Source organism: Glycine soja, chromosome 20 (genome assembly GCF_004193775.1).
Source record: "Glycine soja cultivar W05 chromosome 20, ASM419377v2, whole genome shotgun sequence".
NCBI classification, from domain to species: Eukaryota; Viridiplantae; Streptophyta; class Magnoliopsida; order Fabales; family Fabaceae; genus Glycine; species Glycine soja.
Genome location: NC_041021.1, coordinates 44,746,774 through 44,765,570, shown reverse-complemented (window position 1 = coordinate 44,765,570; position 18,797 = coordinate 44,746,774). Strand labels below are relative to the sequence as shown.

The window sequence follows — 18,797 nt, the reverse complement described above, 5'->3', positions numbered from 1 at the left end:
AAATCAATATCACCTACATTTGATGAGATTTTTTTCTTCTCCTTTTGACTCTTGTGTACGTACATAAGATGGTATGAAGTGAGGAAGAGGTATCACTGTTGATGAAATAAAGTGAAAATGAAGGTCGATTGGAGTTGGTGGAGGGAGGCGATACTCATGAGAGACCAGTGATGACCAATTAGATGGAAGGAAGTTCTCCCTGACTACACGCATGCTTTATTATTACTATTTTTATTTTTATTTTTTGAAAATCTGTTTTAACAAAAACTTTTTAGTAGTAAAATTTGTATTATAAACAGGAATTCAAATAAAATAAAAACTTATTATACAAATAGGAGAAGTTCAAAGATAAACATATAATTATTTTACATTAGATAGTCATATTCGTATTGTTTTTTACATGAAAATTATTTGTTGATAAATAATTCAAGTTACTCAAAGATAAACAAAATTGTGGCAAATATATATGTATTTTTCTGAAAGATAGTGGAGATACCTTTGCATCCAAAAAAGTCTGAATTGGAATTGGAATCTAATCCATGCATGAAGCAGGATGTGGCAACTAATCAATGCATGAAGGGAAGATGTGAGTAACTCTCCCTCAATCTGCAACTAAAAGGAATCAAATGAAATACTTGTAAGCGTACAAGTGCCTCTGTTTAATTTCTTTGCTCATCTCCTTTTTTCCTTCCCCCCTGGAATTTGCTTTTCCATGCATGGTTTGTTCTTTGGTGTATTATAGCCACACGTCTCACAATGGCCACAATCACCATGCCCCACACAGCCTCAATCAACTCTCGAGTACACACAATCATACCCCACAAGACTGATGAGTGCAGTAACTCCATGTCTCAGATCTATCTAAGCGTCTGATTAGAGATTACCAAGCTGCCAACACTGCTGTGGTGATGGTGAAACTTTACATTTTTTCTATTTGCGTTTCAAATGCGGTTTTTTTTTTTAATTTGCATCTGATTAATTACAAGCTAGAAACCTGCTAACCAACAATTATCAATTAATTAATTATATGCGTAATTTATGTGCAGAACACTTTTCCTTGCGAAAATGAATACGTCTTTGCGTTTGTTTTCTTCCGAGCTCACATGTCCTGCGAGTGAATCCATGCAATACACGAATTCGTCATTAAGGGTTTCTTGTTTCATTAAGAAAGGTGGTGGTGTTCGAGTAAGTAATCGCAATGGAAGGAACGCGAAGGCGGTGGTTTGTTGCCAATTGATGCATAGCCACAAGGAGGAGGAGTCGAATGAAAGAAAGAGAAAGCTGCAGGAGCCTGTGCTTGTGCCTGTGAAGAAGGCAGATTTTGTGAGGACATTGTTGATTGACAACTATGACAGTTACACATACAATGTATACCAGGAACTATCTATTATTAATGGTGGTAAGTTCTCTCTCTTTCTTTCTCGTTTGAATGTGGTCCAGGATGTGTACAACTGGAAAAGGGAAAGCAAAAAATGTTGATTCTTTTTAAAGAATTTTTTTGGTTTGGTTTACCATTTTGCCAGTCCCTCCTGTGGTGATCCAAAATGATGATTGGACATGGGAAGAACTTTGCCATTACTTATACGAAGAAAATGCTTTTGATAACATTGTAATATCACCTGGACCCGGCTCTCCAGCATGCCCGGAAGATATAGGTGAGGATCTCAGAATGCCCTTGTGGATTGATAATTTCACTACATTTGCTTCATGCTTCAAATGATGCTACAGAAAAATAAGTGGCTGCTATTATAGGTTTAAATAAATATTTGTGTTAAAATGTCCCATATTAGTTAGGAATATGGCTAAAATACTCCTTTTAAGGACTGGACAATCCTTCTCCGGTGAGCCTGGATTTTGGGATTGAGTTAAGCTCACTCCATTGTAACATGGTATCAGAACCTATCCAATCTTGATGTGGGGCTACCCATAGATGTCCAATCATGCAAATTTTGCGCTCCAAATGTCTATTATTGGGCGTGAGGTGAGGGTGTTAATATGTCCTAGCCAACTAGGAATGTGATTAAAATACTAAGGTTTGGACAATCCTCATTCCTCGAGTTAGCTTTGTGGTTGAGTTTGATGTAAGTGGATATCTAGTCCTTGTTTTTGTTATATTCGAAGACCTCTTTCATTGTATGATTTATTCATGGTAAAACTACACGTGCAGCCACTGTGGGTTATGTGGCCCTATGGATATTTCACTTACAATTGTAAAATATTTTGGAACGCTGATATCCCTGGTAGCAATGTGGCTCGAGAAGTTGGTTAAAGAGTTACTCTGCTAACAGAGCATTCATGTAAGAGTCACACACGACAACCTCTGTTATTTCTTATGATCAAATTTGACCCCCATTCATAGTTACCCAGATGCAAAATATAAGAGATTTTAAGGGAAGATATGCTGATTTGGAAAAGTAAAAATATTGAAACATGGGATTGGGTAAATTGATCAATCAACATCATTAGGTTCTATCAAAACCTAAATTTTCATTAGATCCAATTAGAGAGAGTAAGGTTGTTTTTAATTGTTTATCCTAAAGTCCTGTTTGTTTAATCTTCCTCCTTTTAATTGCATCATCTACCATTTGATTCCATTTTCTCACCAGCACCTTGATTGGTCTTCTCTACTTGACCAAACCATCTTTCGCTAGTTTTTGTCATCTCTTCAAAAGGTGCTACTCCAACTTTCTTCTTTACACACATTTGTTCCAAATTTTATATTTCCATATATGTCCTCACATACTCCTTAACATTTTCATCTCTATTGCAATTGAAGGGGGGTATAACTGTATTAGTGAAACACCCCTCAAACCACAGTTTGTAAGTCTACCTATGCCTGTATTTGTTTTAAAAGGACACCTAATTTAATTTTCAGAATTTAATATTATTATTTAATTTGATATGTTATCCTGATCTTTATTTCATGAAGTGTGGAAGATTCTTTGCTTTAATTTTTTTGGAAACGATTCTGTATGGTCCAGGCATTTGTCTTCAGCTGTTGCTTAAGTGCTGGGATATTCCTATTCTGGGTGTTTGCCTAGGACACCAGGTATTTTCTTTTCTTTTCTGCAAGATTGTTGCCTCCCCCCTGTCTAATTTAACCGCTTTCTTTCTGCGCAAACGTTCAATGGACCATGCTTCCTTCATTTCTAGAACATTATGTAAACCTTTTAAGGTTTTCAACTTGTACTGTTAATACCATGCCCAAGTTTCAATATAGTGTGCGCCTCATTTCTTGAATTCCAGTTGCACCTCAGTGTTTGCCCTTTCTCTTGTTTCTTCCTTTCTTCTGGAGAAGATAAATTGGTTGTACTAATGTTACATTTAATACTATTCAATGTTTTTTGATGGAATGAGGATTGGACAGTTTGGAATGGAATAAGCATCTTGTTAATGTGATTTGTGTGTGGAAATGAGATGAAAATCTTATTCCATCCACAGATTTGTTATGCTAGAACTAGAATCAAGAAGGAAATGGAGAAAACAACACTTTGATGATCATACAATTGGGTTAAAATATATTAAGATGACACTCTTTTTATTTTGAAATAAATTGTAGTTTTACCCCATATATATTGATATATGGTACTCTAGGCAGTAAAGCAGTAAACAATGTACTAACTGTATTATGCTTGATGTTGGTCAATGATTTGATAATCTTATGTTTTCATGTCTTGGCTGCTATCAAGTATTATACCAAACTTAATCCTTTTGTAATTCACCCTTTTGGTTCATAATATCAGATATTATACTTCTGCCTTTCACAACTGTTGTTTACATTATGTTCTTGTTTAATTGGTTAATCTTTGATTTGATAGGCATTAGGTTATGTGCATGGAGCTCAAATTGTCCATGCATCTGAACCAATCCATGGTCGTTTGAGGTATGGTTAGACATTTCAAAACCATATCAGTTGTTTTTCCAGTACTTATTATGAAATTACAACATTCAAGAAAATAAATATACCTAAAACAAAAATATCATTTGAAGGTCTCGTATCCTTTCCTTTCCCCTTGTTTTAACTATCTCTTTGTACTTTACAGTGAAGTTGAGCACAACGGCTGTCAGCTTTTTCATGATATACCTTCTGGTAAAAATTATGGGTTCAAGGTTTGTTCTCCACTACATACTTGAAAGAACACAAATTCGATTCCTTTAAAATCATTTTTAGTAATATCGGTTGAAATTCTTATGAATGTTTGATTGATGTGTTTGGTTGAATTGTACATTCACAGTAACCTTCGCCATTTCCCAAAATCACCTATGTTCAATTCAATTTAATCAAAAGAGGGAGCCATTCCTAGCAATTCTAAAACATTTTCCATACTAAAAGCCCTTTATATAGATTTGCAGTCCATTTCTATAATTTGTATTTCAGAACACTTGGTTTAATAAGTAAATAACTAGTTGATATTATCTGAAAAGATTGATGCAGTGATGCAATCCTTTATCTAAATTTACAAAATGCAAAATGTGCTCTTGTAAATATGTTTGTTTATCTTTTTTCCCCTCTTATATTTCTTTTTTTCTTGTCAAAATTTAATTAAAAAGTATCTGATCTGCCATCCTAGTTATAATTGTTGTTTGTCACATGTTTGAGGTGGTTCGATATCATTCACTGGTTATAGATTCTGAATCACTTCCTGAAGAGCTCATTCCAATAGCATGGACCTCTTCCACTAGCACACTTCCATTTATTGGATCCAAAGATTTTGGCAAGTTCAATACTCATGAAGTTCAGCCAGATCAAAGCATTTTCATTGATCCTTTTTTAGCTAAAGTAGGAAGTGGAAGTTCAAACCAGTTTGATTATGGAAAAACTAGAAGTGCAAGAGTTCTTATGGGAATCAAGCATTCTACAAGACCACACTATGGTGTGCAGGTGTCAAGTGCATAAATGATCTGCCTATAATATTTCCTTTGTGTTTATATTTATTTATTAATTTGTTAAATATGTTCAACTCAACAATTTTGATCTTCAGTTTCATCCAGAAAGTGTTGCAACCTGCTACGGGAGTCAAATATTCAAGAATTTTAGAGAGATTACAGATGATTATTGGCTGAGATTTAGGTCATCATTCAAGGAAACACATGCACATTCTAATGGTAAACTGAAGAACTTTCTTATTAGAATTTACTCTCTGTTGTACATGCATGCAGCATCTTGTTTGATTACTTCACACTTTACTATTAGTTTTTCCACTTTTCCAGCAGCAGTGGGCTGTCTCAATATTTATTGTTGTCTACTGAAGTGCCCTTTCATTGTTGGGAACCAAAAATTCAGATTTTTGGGTTTGAATGAAATTTTCAAATTGAAAATATTTTTTTAATTAAAAAGGTATTGAGAGGAGAATATTTTTCTAGACAACGTAAATCATTATTTAGTGAGGAGTTAATAAGATTATTAAGGTGGAGAAAGAAATTAATATAATTGGTGAATTTTTAAATAAGGGTTATTTTAGAAAGTTTACATCATTTTTACTAATTTATCACAATTAATTTTAACAAACTTTCTTAATTTGTGTTAATGTTAAATGTTAAAAGTGACTTATTATAAGGAATTGGAGGGGGGGGGGGGTATTTGCCTGGATACTAATTTGGAAGTAATGTTTGCTTAATTATTAGGGATTCAACTTTCCATTTTCTGCTATTTTTTATTCTTTTGAGAAAGAAATTGTCTGATACCAATATTATGTTGTATCTTGTGTCCCAATCTTTGTTCCTGAACTAGAGTAAGATCCTTTTAACATTGTTTACAGGCTCTATTATTCTATTTTCAAATTCCATTGGCCTTCAAATATATATGTTAGCTCTCTATAATTTACCCAAGCAGTAAACTCTCTCTTTAGCATGCATGCAGATTTCAAGTGCTAATAGACTCTACAGAGAGGTTTGCAGAAGTATTAGTGCAGAGAATAATGCAGTGGATCAGTTAAAAAAAATAGTTCATGCAGATAGACATTTGGAATATAATAAAGCTGAGATGAAGCATTTAGAAATGTTCAACATGGTAAATACTCCTCATGCAACCACTGGTTCTAAATGTTTGAAGTTGAAATGGAGGAAATTTGGTCACTTGGCTGGTCAAGTTGGTGGAGCAAAAAGTATATTTTGTGGGTTGTTTGGGCATGAAGCTGAAAACACGTTTTGGTTGGATAGTTCCTCCACAGAGAAGGTATTCTATGCTTTCAAGTTTAGTAATATTTGATTGTTTATACATAAGCTGAAAACACCTTTTTTTTAATCTCAAACTCATTTGTGAACTGTCTTTATAATACACAATACATAGATCTTTTCTTGTTTGGATCTTTAAACTATAATAATCAAGCAGCATAGCATCTCTTCATATTGAAATAAAATGCTTCATCATATACTACTTATAATCCTATATTTATTGTTCTTTCCATCTTGATTAGGGAAGAGCACGCTTTTCATTTATGGGAGGAAAAGGCGGATCACTTTGGAAGCACTTAATGTTCAGATTGTCTCATCAAAGGTTTGAAATCAATCCTCTTGACTGTTAATTTTTTTTTCTTTCTTTTCTTCAATTCTCTTTTTTATGTATTAGATTCTTTTCTTTTTTAATTATGTTATTTTATGTGAGGTGTTGGTGAATTGGATTCTTCAAAATAATTGGTCTGCTTGGGTTCTGTTGTATGCTTGAGTTGTATTAGTTATCTTTATTGATGCATGAACATGATAAAAAATATTTTTATCACATCACTTAACTTTTTCCAGTGATGGGAGTTCAAAAGGAGGTGGTTATTTGTCAACTGAAGATTGTCAAGGTTCTGCTGAAACAATATTTTTGGAAGAAGGTTTTCTTGATTTTTTGAACAAGGTACATACAGACTGAAACCGTGTTGGCCTTATGATTTATTCTTGTATATCACACTCCTCAAAGGATATACCTTATTGTTAGACTTAACATATAAGAACATTCCTGGGCTTCTTCCTAATAATTAAAGCTTCTAGGAGAATTGGTCCTTGACATCAATGACATGATATTAGAACCTTTGTTATGAGTTTTATCCTTGTTATCCCCATTCTTAATAATTCAGTTGAATTAACACAAGGTAAAAATGGACCCATTCTTGTCTATGCTTCAAGCCTAAAAGGCTCCTGCATGAAAGGACTCTTCGGAGATATAAAATAATTATTGGGCTTCTACATAAAAGGTCAAATTTTTGAGAGACTTAATTCTTAATACTTGTTATATCTAGTTTCTATAGTTTGGAGGATATCTTATCCTTCCCAAGCTATGCTGCCCTCGTTTTTCTCATGATTTTTTTTAATCCAAAATGGTTTATCCTAAACAGGACATATACTAGTAGAACAAATATTCTGATACATTAAAAAAGATCCTTATTGCCCATTCTCTTGTGATTTAAACCAATATAATGCCATCTATCACTTTGAATGTTGTATGCTTTGATTAGAGATGAAGTTAAGAAATGAAAGAGGGTGGGGTAGGATTCAGGATAAAGTAAACAGGATTAAGAATTCGATTTTTTGTGTGTATTGAACCTCCATCATTTATATATTTTTCTTGGTGCATGTTTGAATTATTTCTTAATATACTTGGATCTTCCCAATCATGATAAACCTTATATTCATTTTTCTAACAACCATACTTAAATATATATTTTTTCTCCTGTTATTGTTTTCTCCTATTTAAAAATGTTGCCTTCATAATGTTGCAGGAGCTTCAATCATATCATTATGATAAAAATGAATGTGAAGGCTTGCCATTTGACTTTCATGGTGGATATGTCGGTTACATTGGGTAGGTGGGAAAGTCAAGCAATTATATGTCTACATTGAATCAACCTAAATGCTTAAGCCAACGTCAAATAATTACATTGTTTTCTAATTGTATCTTTATTTATGATGCTTTGACTTCTGCTTTGTGGGTATTATAACTACTTTTTCTCGTCCTCCCTTCTTTCTCTGATTTTATTAGTTAGTTTGAATCTTATTTCAAGTTAGATGATCATCACTAATTGTCATAGTATGACAAGCCTACATTTATTCTGTTTGAAATATTGAGGATCTTCATTTTGATATTTTGGATGTCACCCATCCCCTTGCTAAGTATGTTTAGTTGTATGATGTTGTTATATAAATTTTTTGGTATTGATTCTATAGATGAAAGATATCCAATAATATATTGATTTTGTATCTTAAGAATAATTTAGAGTATCTTAGATTATCTCTCAGAATTAGTTTTAATATTTCTTTATTATCTTTTAATTTCTTTCCTTGTTTAATAAGGACTATACTTTAGTATTAATATAAATAAGGGCAAGTGCTTTATGTTTTGTATCTCATGTAACATCATATCTTACTATTAGCACCCACTAGGTTTGGCTTAGTGGTGGGGAGTTGGGGTAGATGCATGAGGTCTCAGGTTCAATCCTCATTGCCGCTATTGTACACTAAAAAAAATTCTTAATATTAGTGTTAAAATATTTAGTCTTTATTCTCTAAATTTCTTCAATATCTAAAACCCTATAATTTCAACAGAGTATTAGAGTGGTATCATCTTTCGTAACTTGCCTTGTCACTATTCTGTTGCCTCATCAACATTCAACTAGAATCACTGGCCCGCCAGGGTTTTATGTCCTAGATGCATTCAGGCCACACTGGTTTTTTGCTTCACGAGCTGATTTTGTGGGAGTGAGTTGGACCCTAAGCCCAAATTCTAAGACCTCATTATCTTGTGATCTGTTTTTATTTATTTATTAATACAAATTGAGGTTAGTGTTTTATGTTGTCTATCAATTATCTATTCTCTAAATTTCCTCCTTCAATGAAACTATACTAGACAAATAATTGGTTTCTTGTGTTGCAGGTATGACCTCAAAGTTGAATGTGGTGTCAAATCTAACCGTCACAAATCTAAAACTCCAGATGCATGTTTTTTCTTTGCTGATAATCTTGTAGCTATTGACCACAAAAATGATGATGTTTATATATTGGCTATACATGAAGAAAGTTCAAGTATTACACAGTGGTTGGATGACACACAGGAGAAACTTCTGAGCTTAAATGGCTCTGTGAGAGTGGCTTTGGAAATACAGAACTCTCATCCTTTAACTTTTTACTCATGTAAGGCTGGTTTGGCCGCTGAAAAATCTAGAGAGCAGTACATTGAGGATGTTAAGAAGTGTCTGAACTACATTAAAGATGGAGAAAGCTATGAGTTATGCCTCACAACTCAGATAAGGAAACCTATTGAGGAATTGAATTCTCTTGGACTTTATCTGCATTTGAGAGAAAGGAATCCGGCACCTTATGCTGCTTGGCTTAATTTTTCAAAGGAGAATCTGAGTATTTGCTGTTCTTCTCCTGAGAGGTTCCTGCAGTTGGATAGGAAGAATATACTAGAAGCTAAGCCCATCAAGGGTACGATAGCTCGTGGTGCTACCAAAGAGGAAGATGAGCTACTCAAATTAAAATTACAGTTCAGGTGACCTATATTTATTATTTTATTTATACACATCACTATTTTAACAAATGTTTCTACCACATTAGTTTAAATTTTAGCATTATTTCTCTAAGGATTTATTTTCGCTTCTATCATGTGATGCATTGAATTTCAAGTATATTTAATGCTTTAATAATTTGAAAACTATTACGACTCATTAAAATGTGTGATACTCCTATTTGGTTGCAAATATAGTTGTGAAAAGTTTATTATGAATCTGTTATCTAAACTTTAGATGCTCCGGAGAATTTAAGATCAAATTTACAATGCGCTTTTCTAACTCAAAATTGATACAAATATTCAATACCCAGAATTGTAACGTGTTAGAGCAAAGCACTCTAACTTGCTTTCAGTGGGGTGAATCTGTTGTGAACTAACTTGCTTTCTCTTTCAGCGAAAAGGATCAGGCTGAAAACTTGATGATTGTTGACCTTCTAAGGAATGACCTTGGCCGTGTCTGTGATCCTGGATCTGTTCATGTGCCACGTCTCATGGATGTGGAGTCATATGCAACTGTTCACACAATGGTGAGTACAATTCGTGGGAAGAAGCGGTCAGATGTCAGTGCTATAAACTGTGTCAAAGCTGCATTTCCTGGTGGTTCAATGACAGGTGCACCTAAGTTGAGATCAATGGAACTTCTTGATTCTATTGAAAGTTGTTCTCGAGGTATCTACTCCGGCTGTATTGGTTTTTTCTCGTATAATCAAAGATTTGATCTAAATATTGTCATAAGAACAGTCATTATACATGAGGGTGAAGCTTCAATAGGAGCTGGAGGGGCAATTGTTGCTCTGTCAAACCCCGAAGATGAGTACGAAGAGATGGTCTTGAAGTTTTGCTTAGAGCTCATATGCCAAAGAAATAGTTTTTTCCTTTCATAGAATAGTAAGGAATGTTGTAGTATATCAAGGCTTAATAGTTTTAGGGTTAGAAGTCAATTGGTTTTCTTTTCACACAGGAGGGTTCCTTTTCAATTTTTAGAAGCATAGATGAATTGTATTAGTAATATTAATGCATAGATGAGCATGGCCACAATTTAGGCTTGCTGGGTTGTACTTCTCTGCTTCAGGTTTTTCTATAATGTGATTCGAGTTGCATGAATTCCCGGTGTTCTTATTGTATTCATTCATTTCCTTGTGATATTTGTGACCTTTTTGTTCAATGATATTCTTTCTGCTATTATGTTGTTGCACTATCGAGGTATCTATTTGTTTAGACGGTCTGTGTGTATTTGTTTAGACTGGAGTATTAAAGTTACTATGCAGGTATGAGTCTAAATAAGAGATTTTTTTTTAAGCACAAGAGCTATCCATTGTCACCCCTATTATTAACCATTTTTCTAATATTGTATTTTTAAAATTTTACACAGTACAACTTAGAGTATTTTTGTTGCTTGTTAAGTTTTCAATATTAATGTCTGTACGAAAAAATCACCCACTGTGCTCTTACAGTAATCTTGTATAAATTACAAGTATTCGATTAAAATTTGAATTCCTAACTAACTTATTAAACAACTGGAATATGCATCTCCGTTACAAAAATATCATGATACCATTCAAAATCCGTATCTCAGCTTTTGTTTCCATTAAACATCATGGTCAACAAATTTCGTATAGATTATTATAAACCATCACATCAACGAACTATTATAGATTCTATGTATTTGACAAGCCTATTATATACAGGTTATTTATATTGTACACATGATTCTTCATTGTCATATCATTTTATTGGCCGTCGTTAAGTATTTTTTTTTAGTAATCATCGCCAACATTTCACTAATATATATATATATATATATATATATATATATATATATATATATATATATATATTATTGCATCATAAATTCGATTATATTTTTTTCTCTTTCCAGATGTCTCATAGTAATGAGTATTCATGAAACATTATTCATTTTTTTTAAAAGTAATTTATGAGTATTTATTAATTAACCTAGTTCTAAATGAATTTCATTTTTTTTTGGGAGAGTGAATGGATTTCATTTTATAAAATTAATTTAGTAATATACAATTTAAAATTGAAATTACTTGTGTAAAAATTTCTATCCTAAGAACACATTTATAATATAAATTCAAAACTCAATTTAGTGCAACAATTATTTTCTTAAATTTTTTAATTTTACGTTCATTCAAAGGTAAAATTAGGTTTGATTACCTAAGATGTTTTTCTTTCCTTAAAAATCATATTGGATGCAAACACTGTGATCTTCATATAATGAAGTAGAAAAATAAATAAAAAATAACAAAAGCTTATGAAAAGTATGAATGCAAATATATTGGAATGAAGTGCATATGCATCTAAAAGACGATCTATTATTAAAAGATAAACATATGCTGCAGATGACAACTAAGAGTGAAGTGACACTTGCCTATTAGTGCTCCCTTGTGCATCCGATCGACGTCTCTTCCTAAAACAAGACAAATAACAAATAGCAGAGAGCCAGAGACACCAAAAAGACAAAAAAAAAAAAAAAAAGAAGGAAAATATAAAAAGTCATCTTGTCTCTGTAGTCGCCATCCAATTATTAAGATAGTATTTTTATTATTGAGAAGTTTTTTTAATATAATAATTTTACAATTTTTTACGATTATAAAAGAAATAAGAAGAGAATAGACAAAAATATAAAATAAGATAAATGATTTGATAAAGAGAAAAAAAAAGTAAGTTATAAAAAATTATTATATGAACCTCCCCAGTCCCCACAAAACAAGTGTGTTTATTTGATATGATATATTTCTCTAACCAATTTCTTCTCTTTTCGAATACCCATCTAATTATCTTTTTTTAATAAACAACTCGATCAATTAATCTTAAAAGGTTGGTTTAACAACTTGTTATTTCCATCAGCAATTACATGAGTATATAATGGTTTATCGTGTAATGCACGTAATATTCCTTCTCAAAGGAGGAAATGTTGTTTAGTATATATCCATTTTAGGATGTAAGGAAGTGGAAGAAAGAGAGAGAAAGAAAAAAAAAGGAAAAACTGATAAGTATAATAAGTAATATGATAAGAAAGAAAGAATAATATAAGAAAAAAGTGAAGTGAAAAAGAAGATGAAAGAGAAATTAAGTATATAACAAAATTAAGGTCGTTTGAATGGAGAGAAATTAAGTTTTTTTTTAAGAATTTTGGATTGAAAATCTTAATTTTTCATATTTGATATTTGTTTTTAAAAAATAAGATTCATCACTCATGAGAAATAATGAATTTTTTTTAACAAGTTTTTCACGAAAACTTTCATATGGGAAATGTAGGAATTTTATTTTTTTCAAGTTTAATTTTTCTTTTATCACAGTAAAAATATCATATTGTTCTTATTAATGTGATAAATAATTAAAATAATTGATAAAAATATTATGTATTTTTTCAATTTTTAGAAAAATTATCTAAATTTTTTCGATAAATAACTAAATAGATTTTACTCGTTTCTAGGAAATATGATTGTTAGGTATTACAAAGTTTTGGCCTTCTTCAACTTAGAGAGTATAATTTCATTCTTTTTTAAATTTTTTTTAAAGATAATGTAAATGAATTTTATCTGAAATATAAAATTATAAAGTGCATGTATTATATATGAAGCGTGTGTTTGTTTGCACGTCAAAATAGCACAGAAGCGTTTTAATTTGATGTAGAATGTAGATCAATAAGCTTGACGTAGATCAATGATGTCAAACGCTAGCTAAACCAAATAAACAAATAAATATTTATGACTTGACATAAACAAAGTCTCTCTCTCTATTGCAGTAAATAAATATCCTATTTGGTTTGAGAAAATACTTTTTTTTTCTACAAGTAATCCTAAAAGTATCATCATTCATTTTTCTTAGAAAGGATTATTAAAAATACTGAAAACGCTTCTTAGAAGATAAAAAAACAAAGTATTTCTCAAACCATAAGATGACAACACCTTCCCCCGTATGTACATTTAAAGATAATTAGTTTTTTTAATTAATTGGGACTGCTATTTTTAAAATAAAAAAAATATAATAACAGGAACCTTATGAACAATAATAAAAACGAATAATGTTGTGTGCTAAAATTGCAATATTTGGCTCCCAATTCCCATTGCCACGCACTGTGTGGGATGAATTGTTGCAGTTAACCTGAGTTTGTAAATCTCTTGGTGGTTATGTCTATTTGATCAATCTGTTTGCTTGAAAAAAGAAAAGGAAAGAATCTGGAAGAGTCTTATTCTACCATTTAGCTAGCAACATAATAATGATACTTCCTACGTAACAAGACAGGGGGCCAGATACTACAGTTTGCAAAAATATAGCAACGAAGAATCTTACAAAATTTTCTATATCTGGTGAGTTTTTAGCGTCATACATGATGCAAATATATTTTCTACTTCAAGAATTTACAGAAACCTTTTTTTCTGCACAATCATCATACCCATTTAAAACTTAAAAGGACAACAACACCACGATGCTTCGGCAAACTAAACTGCTTTCCCTTTAGTGATAAGAATAAAGACTTCATGAAGAAAAAACTTACATGAAATTAAATTTAAAACTAAAACACAACATACTTTGTTGTGCATCATTCTTGTCCATATATAAATGAACTTCAACGTGAAACTGAAATCTCTCTCTTAATTAAAACTAGAAGGTAAGAAATTAAAATGTGAACAAAAAAATTACTCATTCTTGTCCACACTTTGTTGTGCATCATTCATTTGAATGGTTGAACCTGACATGGGGCATGATCGATGATATAAAAAAATATGAACAAAAAAATTACAAATTCTTAAGGCCAGGTAGCTAGGAAAACTTATTAAACTGAGAAGAATCATAGAGAAAGGAAGATGTAAAGTGAAATTCATTATTATTCATCCTTGGACATAAGAAAAAAGCAAATGATATTCCCATGGCGAAAGTGAGACAGGAATAGTATAGAATCTACTTTCTCAGACTTGAAGAGTACACCCCAGCAGAGGCATCAAACACTGAGGAAGCGGGCCTAGCCAGCACCTTACATCATATGATTACTCTAATAATTTTATTCTCTGTCTCTCTATCTCCATCTCTTTCTTTCTCCAATATAAGTGCAGTTTATTTTGCAGTTCCTACCTTAATTAATTGCCCAAGCTTTTCTAATTGGTTAAGGAAATTAAGGTTAATGTTAACTAATTAGTGTTCTAAGATACTTATAATTAACAAAGATCCTTTTACATATTACTGGTATGAATTGTTCACATGAGAAAGGAAAATGCCAATTAAAAGTTAATTATACGAAATGAAATTATACTTTATTTTTAAACATTTAGAAAGAAAATATTGGGTTGATTGCAATGGTTATAGTAGTAATAAAAAAAGATTGCAATTAAGTGCAGTGAAATGTTGTTGAGGGGGAAGAAGAAGAGAAAAACACAAAATCCCAGAATTGATTTCCCCAGGAGGGTGTTAGGCTGTGGGTGGTCCTACATGCAATAGCCTGACCAATGATGTCCTTTTGTAAGCTTTTGACCTGCTTTGACCGTATACCATATTCCCTACAAGCCAATTGAAAGCAGAGAGAGATAGAGATAGAGAGAGAGAGAGAGAGAGAGAGAGAGAGTGGTCCATTCCTTTTTGTTGTATGAGATTCCCCAGTGGCTATATTAATGATAATCCTTCAGCTGCTACAATCATGCTTTTACTTTTCCCAGGATCCTTCCCTTTTTTACTTTCTTCAAGCCCTGGCCAGACATGCGTGTGTGTATTCACAGACCACCTACCTTAGCTCAAAGAGTGAAATTCAGTTTCTTCATTAGTGTGAAATGAATCATATATGTTCATCACTGAGCCAAACCTCAATACTATAATGTCTCACTCTTATACGTGCACTTCCAGCTGAGGCCCATAACTATACCTACACCACTGGATATATGGTCCATTACACATTACACAGATAAGGCTAAGCAACTAGAATAATAGTTATATTAGTACCTTTCATTTACCTCTCTTCAGCTAACTATTTTATCCATACACACCCTTACAGATTTTGTGGCTAGCATCAACAGTTTGATTGGTCTTCATTCCCATATCTTAATTAGACTCAATCCCCATATATAATTAAATAATTGTGATTATTTTTAGTTAAAATAGCTAACACCCTCTTCTTTAATCCAGATTCTACAAGCATATGAAGGATATGATATACGTAGTCTTCTCATAACTCCAAGGGTTCATTGAATTGGTGACCAATGTTTGAGCCGGTAAAAAGTATCCAAGAACAGAATAATAATAAATAAATTACTGTTGCAAAACAATAATTATGCAAATGACCAATTAATGGTAGAGGTGTTTTCGATCTAACTGTGTAAGTGTGTATGAAAGCATGAGCTAGCTACAACTCCAAAGGGTTGTTCATCAATTGATAACCAATGTTTGAGCGGCGTTAATTAAAATAAACAAATAAATAGATTACTGCTGCAAAACAATATTGATCATGCAAATCAAATGACCAATTAACCGTGAAATGTGTTCGTTAATTCTTACACTATGCTAGTGGTAAGCATATTAAATATGTTATGACATAATGTTCCTTCAGTTTAGCCTGTAGTTACTTAATCATAGGTCATTTTAGTGAAATTTCCATGAGAAATAAGTGTAAATGAAAGTTTATTATGTCAATCAAAGCACTAATTTCATGTAGGACTAATTGCGTATCCATTAAATATACTTACAAGTCATAAACGGGCATTAATTTAGGAAACTATTAATTAAGGAGTTTACCCTGAAAGAGAAGAAAAAATTAAGAAATTGTTATTCACAGGAGAATGAGCATATTATGATAGAATATTGCTTACTTTTAAGCCATTATTAATCTTATTAAGGAGTCATATTTCAAATGAAAATGTCATGAGAATTACCTTTAAAATATGTAATAATTTATATTGGTGCATGATATATGCAATTAATTAATAATGTTCAGAACAAAATAATAAAAAGAAATTGTTTTCTTCCAGGCTAACAATGATTAACCTAAAAAAAAAACTAACAGAGATTATGTAGCTAGCAAATTACATCGGTATATAAATAAAATATTTAATGACTAACGATCGAGTCTAAAAATAAAATACTAACCATCACTAAATGCCTGTATATATAAACTGTATACTATATGACACAGTATTGCTTCTTTTTAGGCTATTGTTGCTATAATCAGAGGTCATATGAAATGTCCATGAGACAGACAAGCATGGTAACAAGAAGGGTGAGCTAGTAATTTTCTTTTATCACTTCATGATAATTGTCAGGAATAGTTCTAATTTACGGTAACTTGGGGTTTCTTGCTGTTTTCCCATGCCCTCGTTTCAAGTGTAGTGAAATGATTATCAAATTGAAGCTAAACAAACAAACAAACAAAAAAAATCCACACCCACATGTGAGCCCCCAGCTGGTAAATAAAGGAATATGTTCCCCCAGTGAACTCTCTGCAGATCACATAAAGAACCCTAGAAAAAAATGCCTTCCATTCAAGACTTTTGCAATGATGAAAAAGGAAGATAAAAAAAAAACAGATGTACCTTTGTTCAGTCTTGAGGAAGCACAATCTGTGCCTTTGAAAATGACAATGCCGTGCTTTGTTGAATAATTGGCCTATATATATATATACATATATATATATATATATATATATATATATACACACACACACAGAGACTGTAGATGACCTCCAATAGTCGGTACAATTCATAATTAATACTATAACAAACTGAAGAAATTTTAAAAGAATTATCAAACAAAAATAATCAAGTCTTATATTCATACATACATACATATACATGGGGTTAATTACGGAAATTGTTAAAATTTTAAAAAAAATTATCATAATAAATATTTTTAAAAAAATTACAAAAATGAGCAAATCATATTTTGATATTCGATTTCACAATAAAAAATCATATATCAAAATAAGATTTCACTTTTCATTTGTTTAAAATATTTTTTTCTAAAAATTAAAATTATATGTTAAAATATGATTTTAGTTTTTTTCTAATGAGATGGTATGTTAAAATATGATTTCTGAAATAATTAAAAAAATATGTTGAAATCGTATTTTAACATGATTGATTTCAATTCTTAATAATAAAAAAATTAAAAAAACTACAATCGTATGTGCATATATAATTTCAGTATAATAATTTTTTGAAAACCAAAATGATCTAAACATGAGTTTTCATAGTGAAATCATATTTCAAAGCACAATTTATTTATTTTCGTAATTTTTTACAAATATATCTATTATGATAATTCTTTTAAAAAACCTACACCATTATAGTGCAAGAGCCTACTTACATACTCTTTAATTTACTCACATATATAAATTAAAATTCGATCATGATCATCTCCATGAATGTACATGGAATATGCTTGGCTCCTCATACGCCATTCACAAAGATCATTGATGCTCAATGAACTATGCAAATGGCATACAGGGAGCCAGGCACATACACATATGTATGCATGATGTGACACAATTAAAAAAGTAATTAACTAAGCATGAGTGTAATTAGACATACATGTACAACATCAAGTTTTTTTTCTCTCTCTATATATTCTAATTAGCTACAACTAATCCTAAGGATATATAAGTTATCAATGATGCATGACTATATGATGTGTACTTTTTAAACAATGTATATATAAAAGTGATGAGTGCAAGGAATAATAGACCTAGCTACTATATGGTTAACATGAAAAAGATGATGGATGATCAAACCTAGATGTATAGATAGATAGTCCTTGATGGGGACGAAGATGAAGGTGGAGATAGGTAGAGGGGGGGAAAGGAGAGAAAGGGACAAAAGAAAGAATTGCTAAGAGGTAGAAGGGGATGGAGAGTAAGAGTGAAGGAGGAGATGGAGGTAGTATATATTGAGTTGAGGGTGGGGGAAGCACAGGCTTCAGGGAGATCTATAGAGAATGGAACTTAGTCATAATCAAATGGGTTTGAAAGCCCCACACAAACCCTACTGAATTGGCATAAAACAAGCAAACCAGTGGGCTAAGCGTAGGGGGATTAAGGTCTGGCTAATAATAGTGGGGTTTGTGTGAGGGAAAGGAGGAAGATGTGGGGTTGTGGTTGCACCCTGAAGCCAAGGTTCCCCCCAATAAATATAGACACCAACACAAGGTAAGGGTAAGGGTAAGAGAGAGAAATATGAATTGAATTGGGTTAGTAACCACGCAATTTCCTAAGCTAGCCTTATGTTGTTTGAAATCTCCTTTTCTGGGTCATAAAGCTAAGTGTGCTTTTGCTCTTCTCTGAAGCTCATTTTGTCTGGGAGTG

At 32.0% G+C, this 18,797-nt stretch overlaps 1 protein-coding gene and 1 long non-coding RNA gene across 5 annotated transcripts; one reads left to right on the top strand and one right to left on the bottom strand.

The window, feature by feature from the left end:
• Positions 1-451: 451 nt before the first annotated feature.
• LOC114401181 (aminodeoxychorismate synthase, chloroplastic-like) lies at positions 452-10,672 on the top strand. 4 transcript variants are annotated; one of them, XM_028363629.1, is made up of 15 exons: positions 452-586; positions 743-911; positions 1,047-1,399; positions 1,524-1,655; positions 2,982-3,049; positions 3,819-3,883; positions 4,044-4,110; positions 4,601-4,882; positions 4,983-5,106; positions 5,850-6,175; positions 6,417-6,496; positions 6,739-6,841; positions 7,704-7,786; positions 8,855-9,472; positions 9,885-10,672. In XM_028363629.1, the coding sequence occupies exons 3-15, from the start codon at positions 1,066-1,068 to the stop codon at positions 10,372-10,374; spliced, it is 2,772 nt and encodes a 923-aa protein (XP_028219430.1). In that variant the 5' UTR covers positions 452-586; positions 743-911; positions 1,047-1,065; the 3' UTR covers positions 10,375-10,672. The 4 variants fall into 4 exon arrangements, with proteins under 4 accessions (XP_028219430.1, XP_028219431.1, XP_028219429.1 ...); XM_028363630.1 differs by having other exon boundaries at positions 452-637; positions 785-911; XM_028363628.1 differs by having other exon boundaries at positions 452-637; positions 743-905.
• A 3,015-nt stretch (positions 10,673-13,687) lies between these two features.
• On the bottom strand, positions 13,688-17,299 carry LOC114402372. The gene is made up of 2 exons (XR_003664421.1): positions 17,032-17,299; positions 13,688-16,238 (listed from the first exon to the last, which is right to left on the bottom strand). It is a non-coding gene; the product is annotated as an uncharacterized LOC114402372 (long non-coding RNA).
• Positions 17,300-18,797: the final 1,498 nt, after the last annotated feature.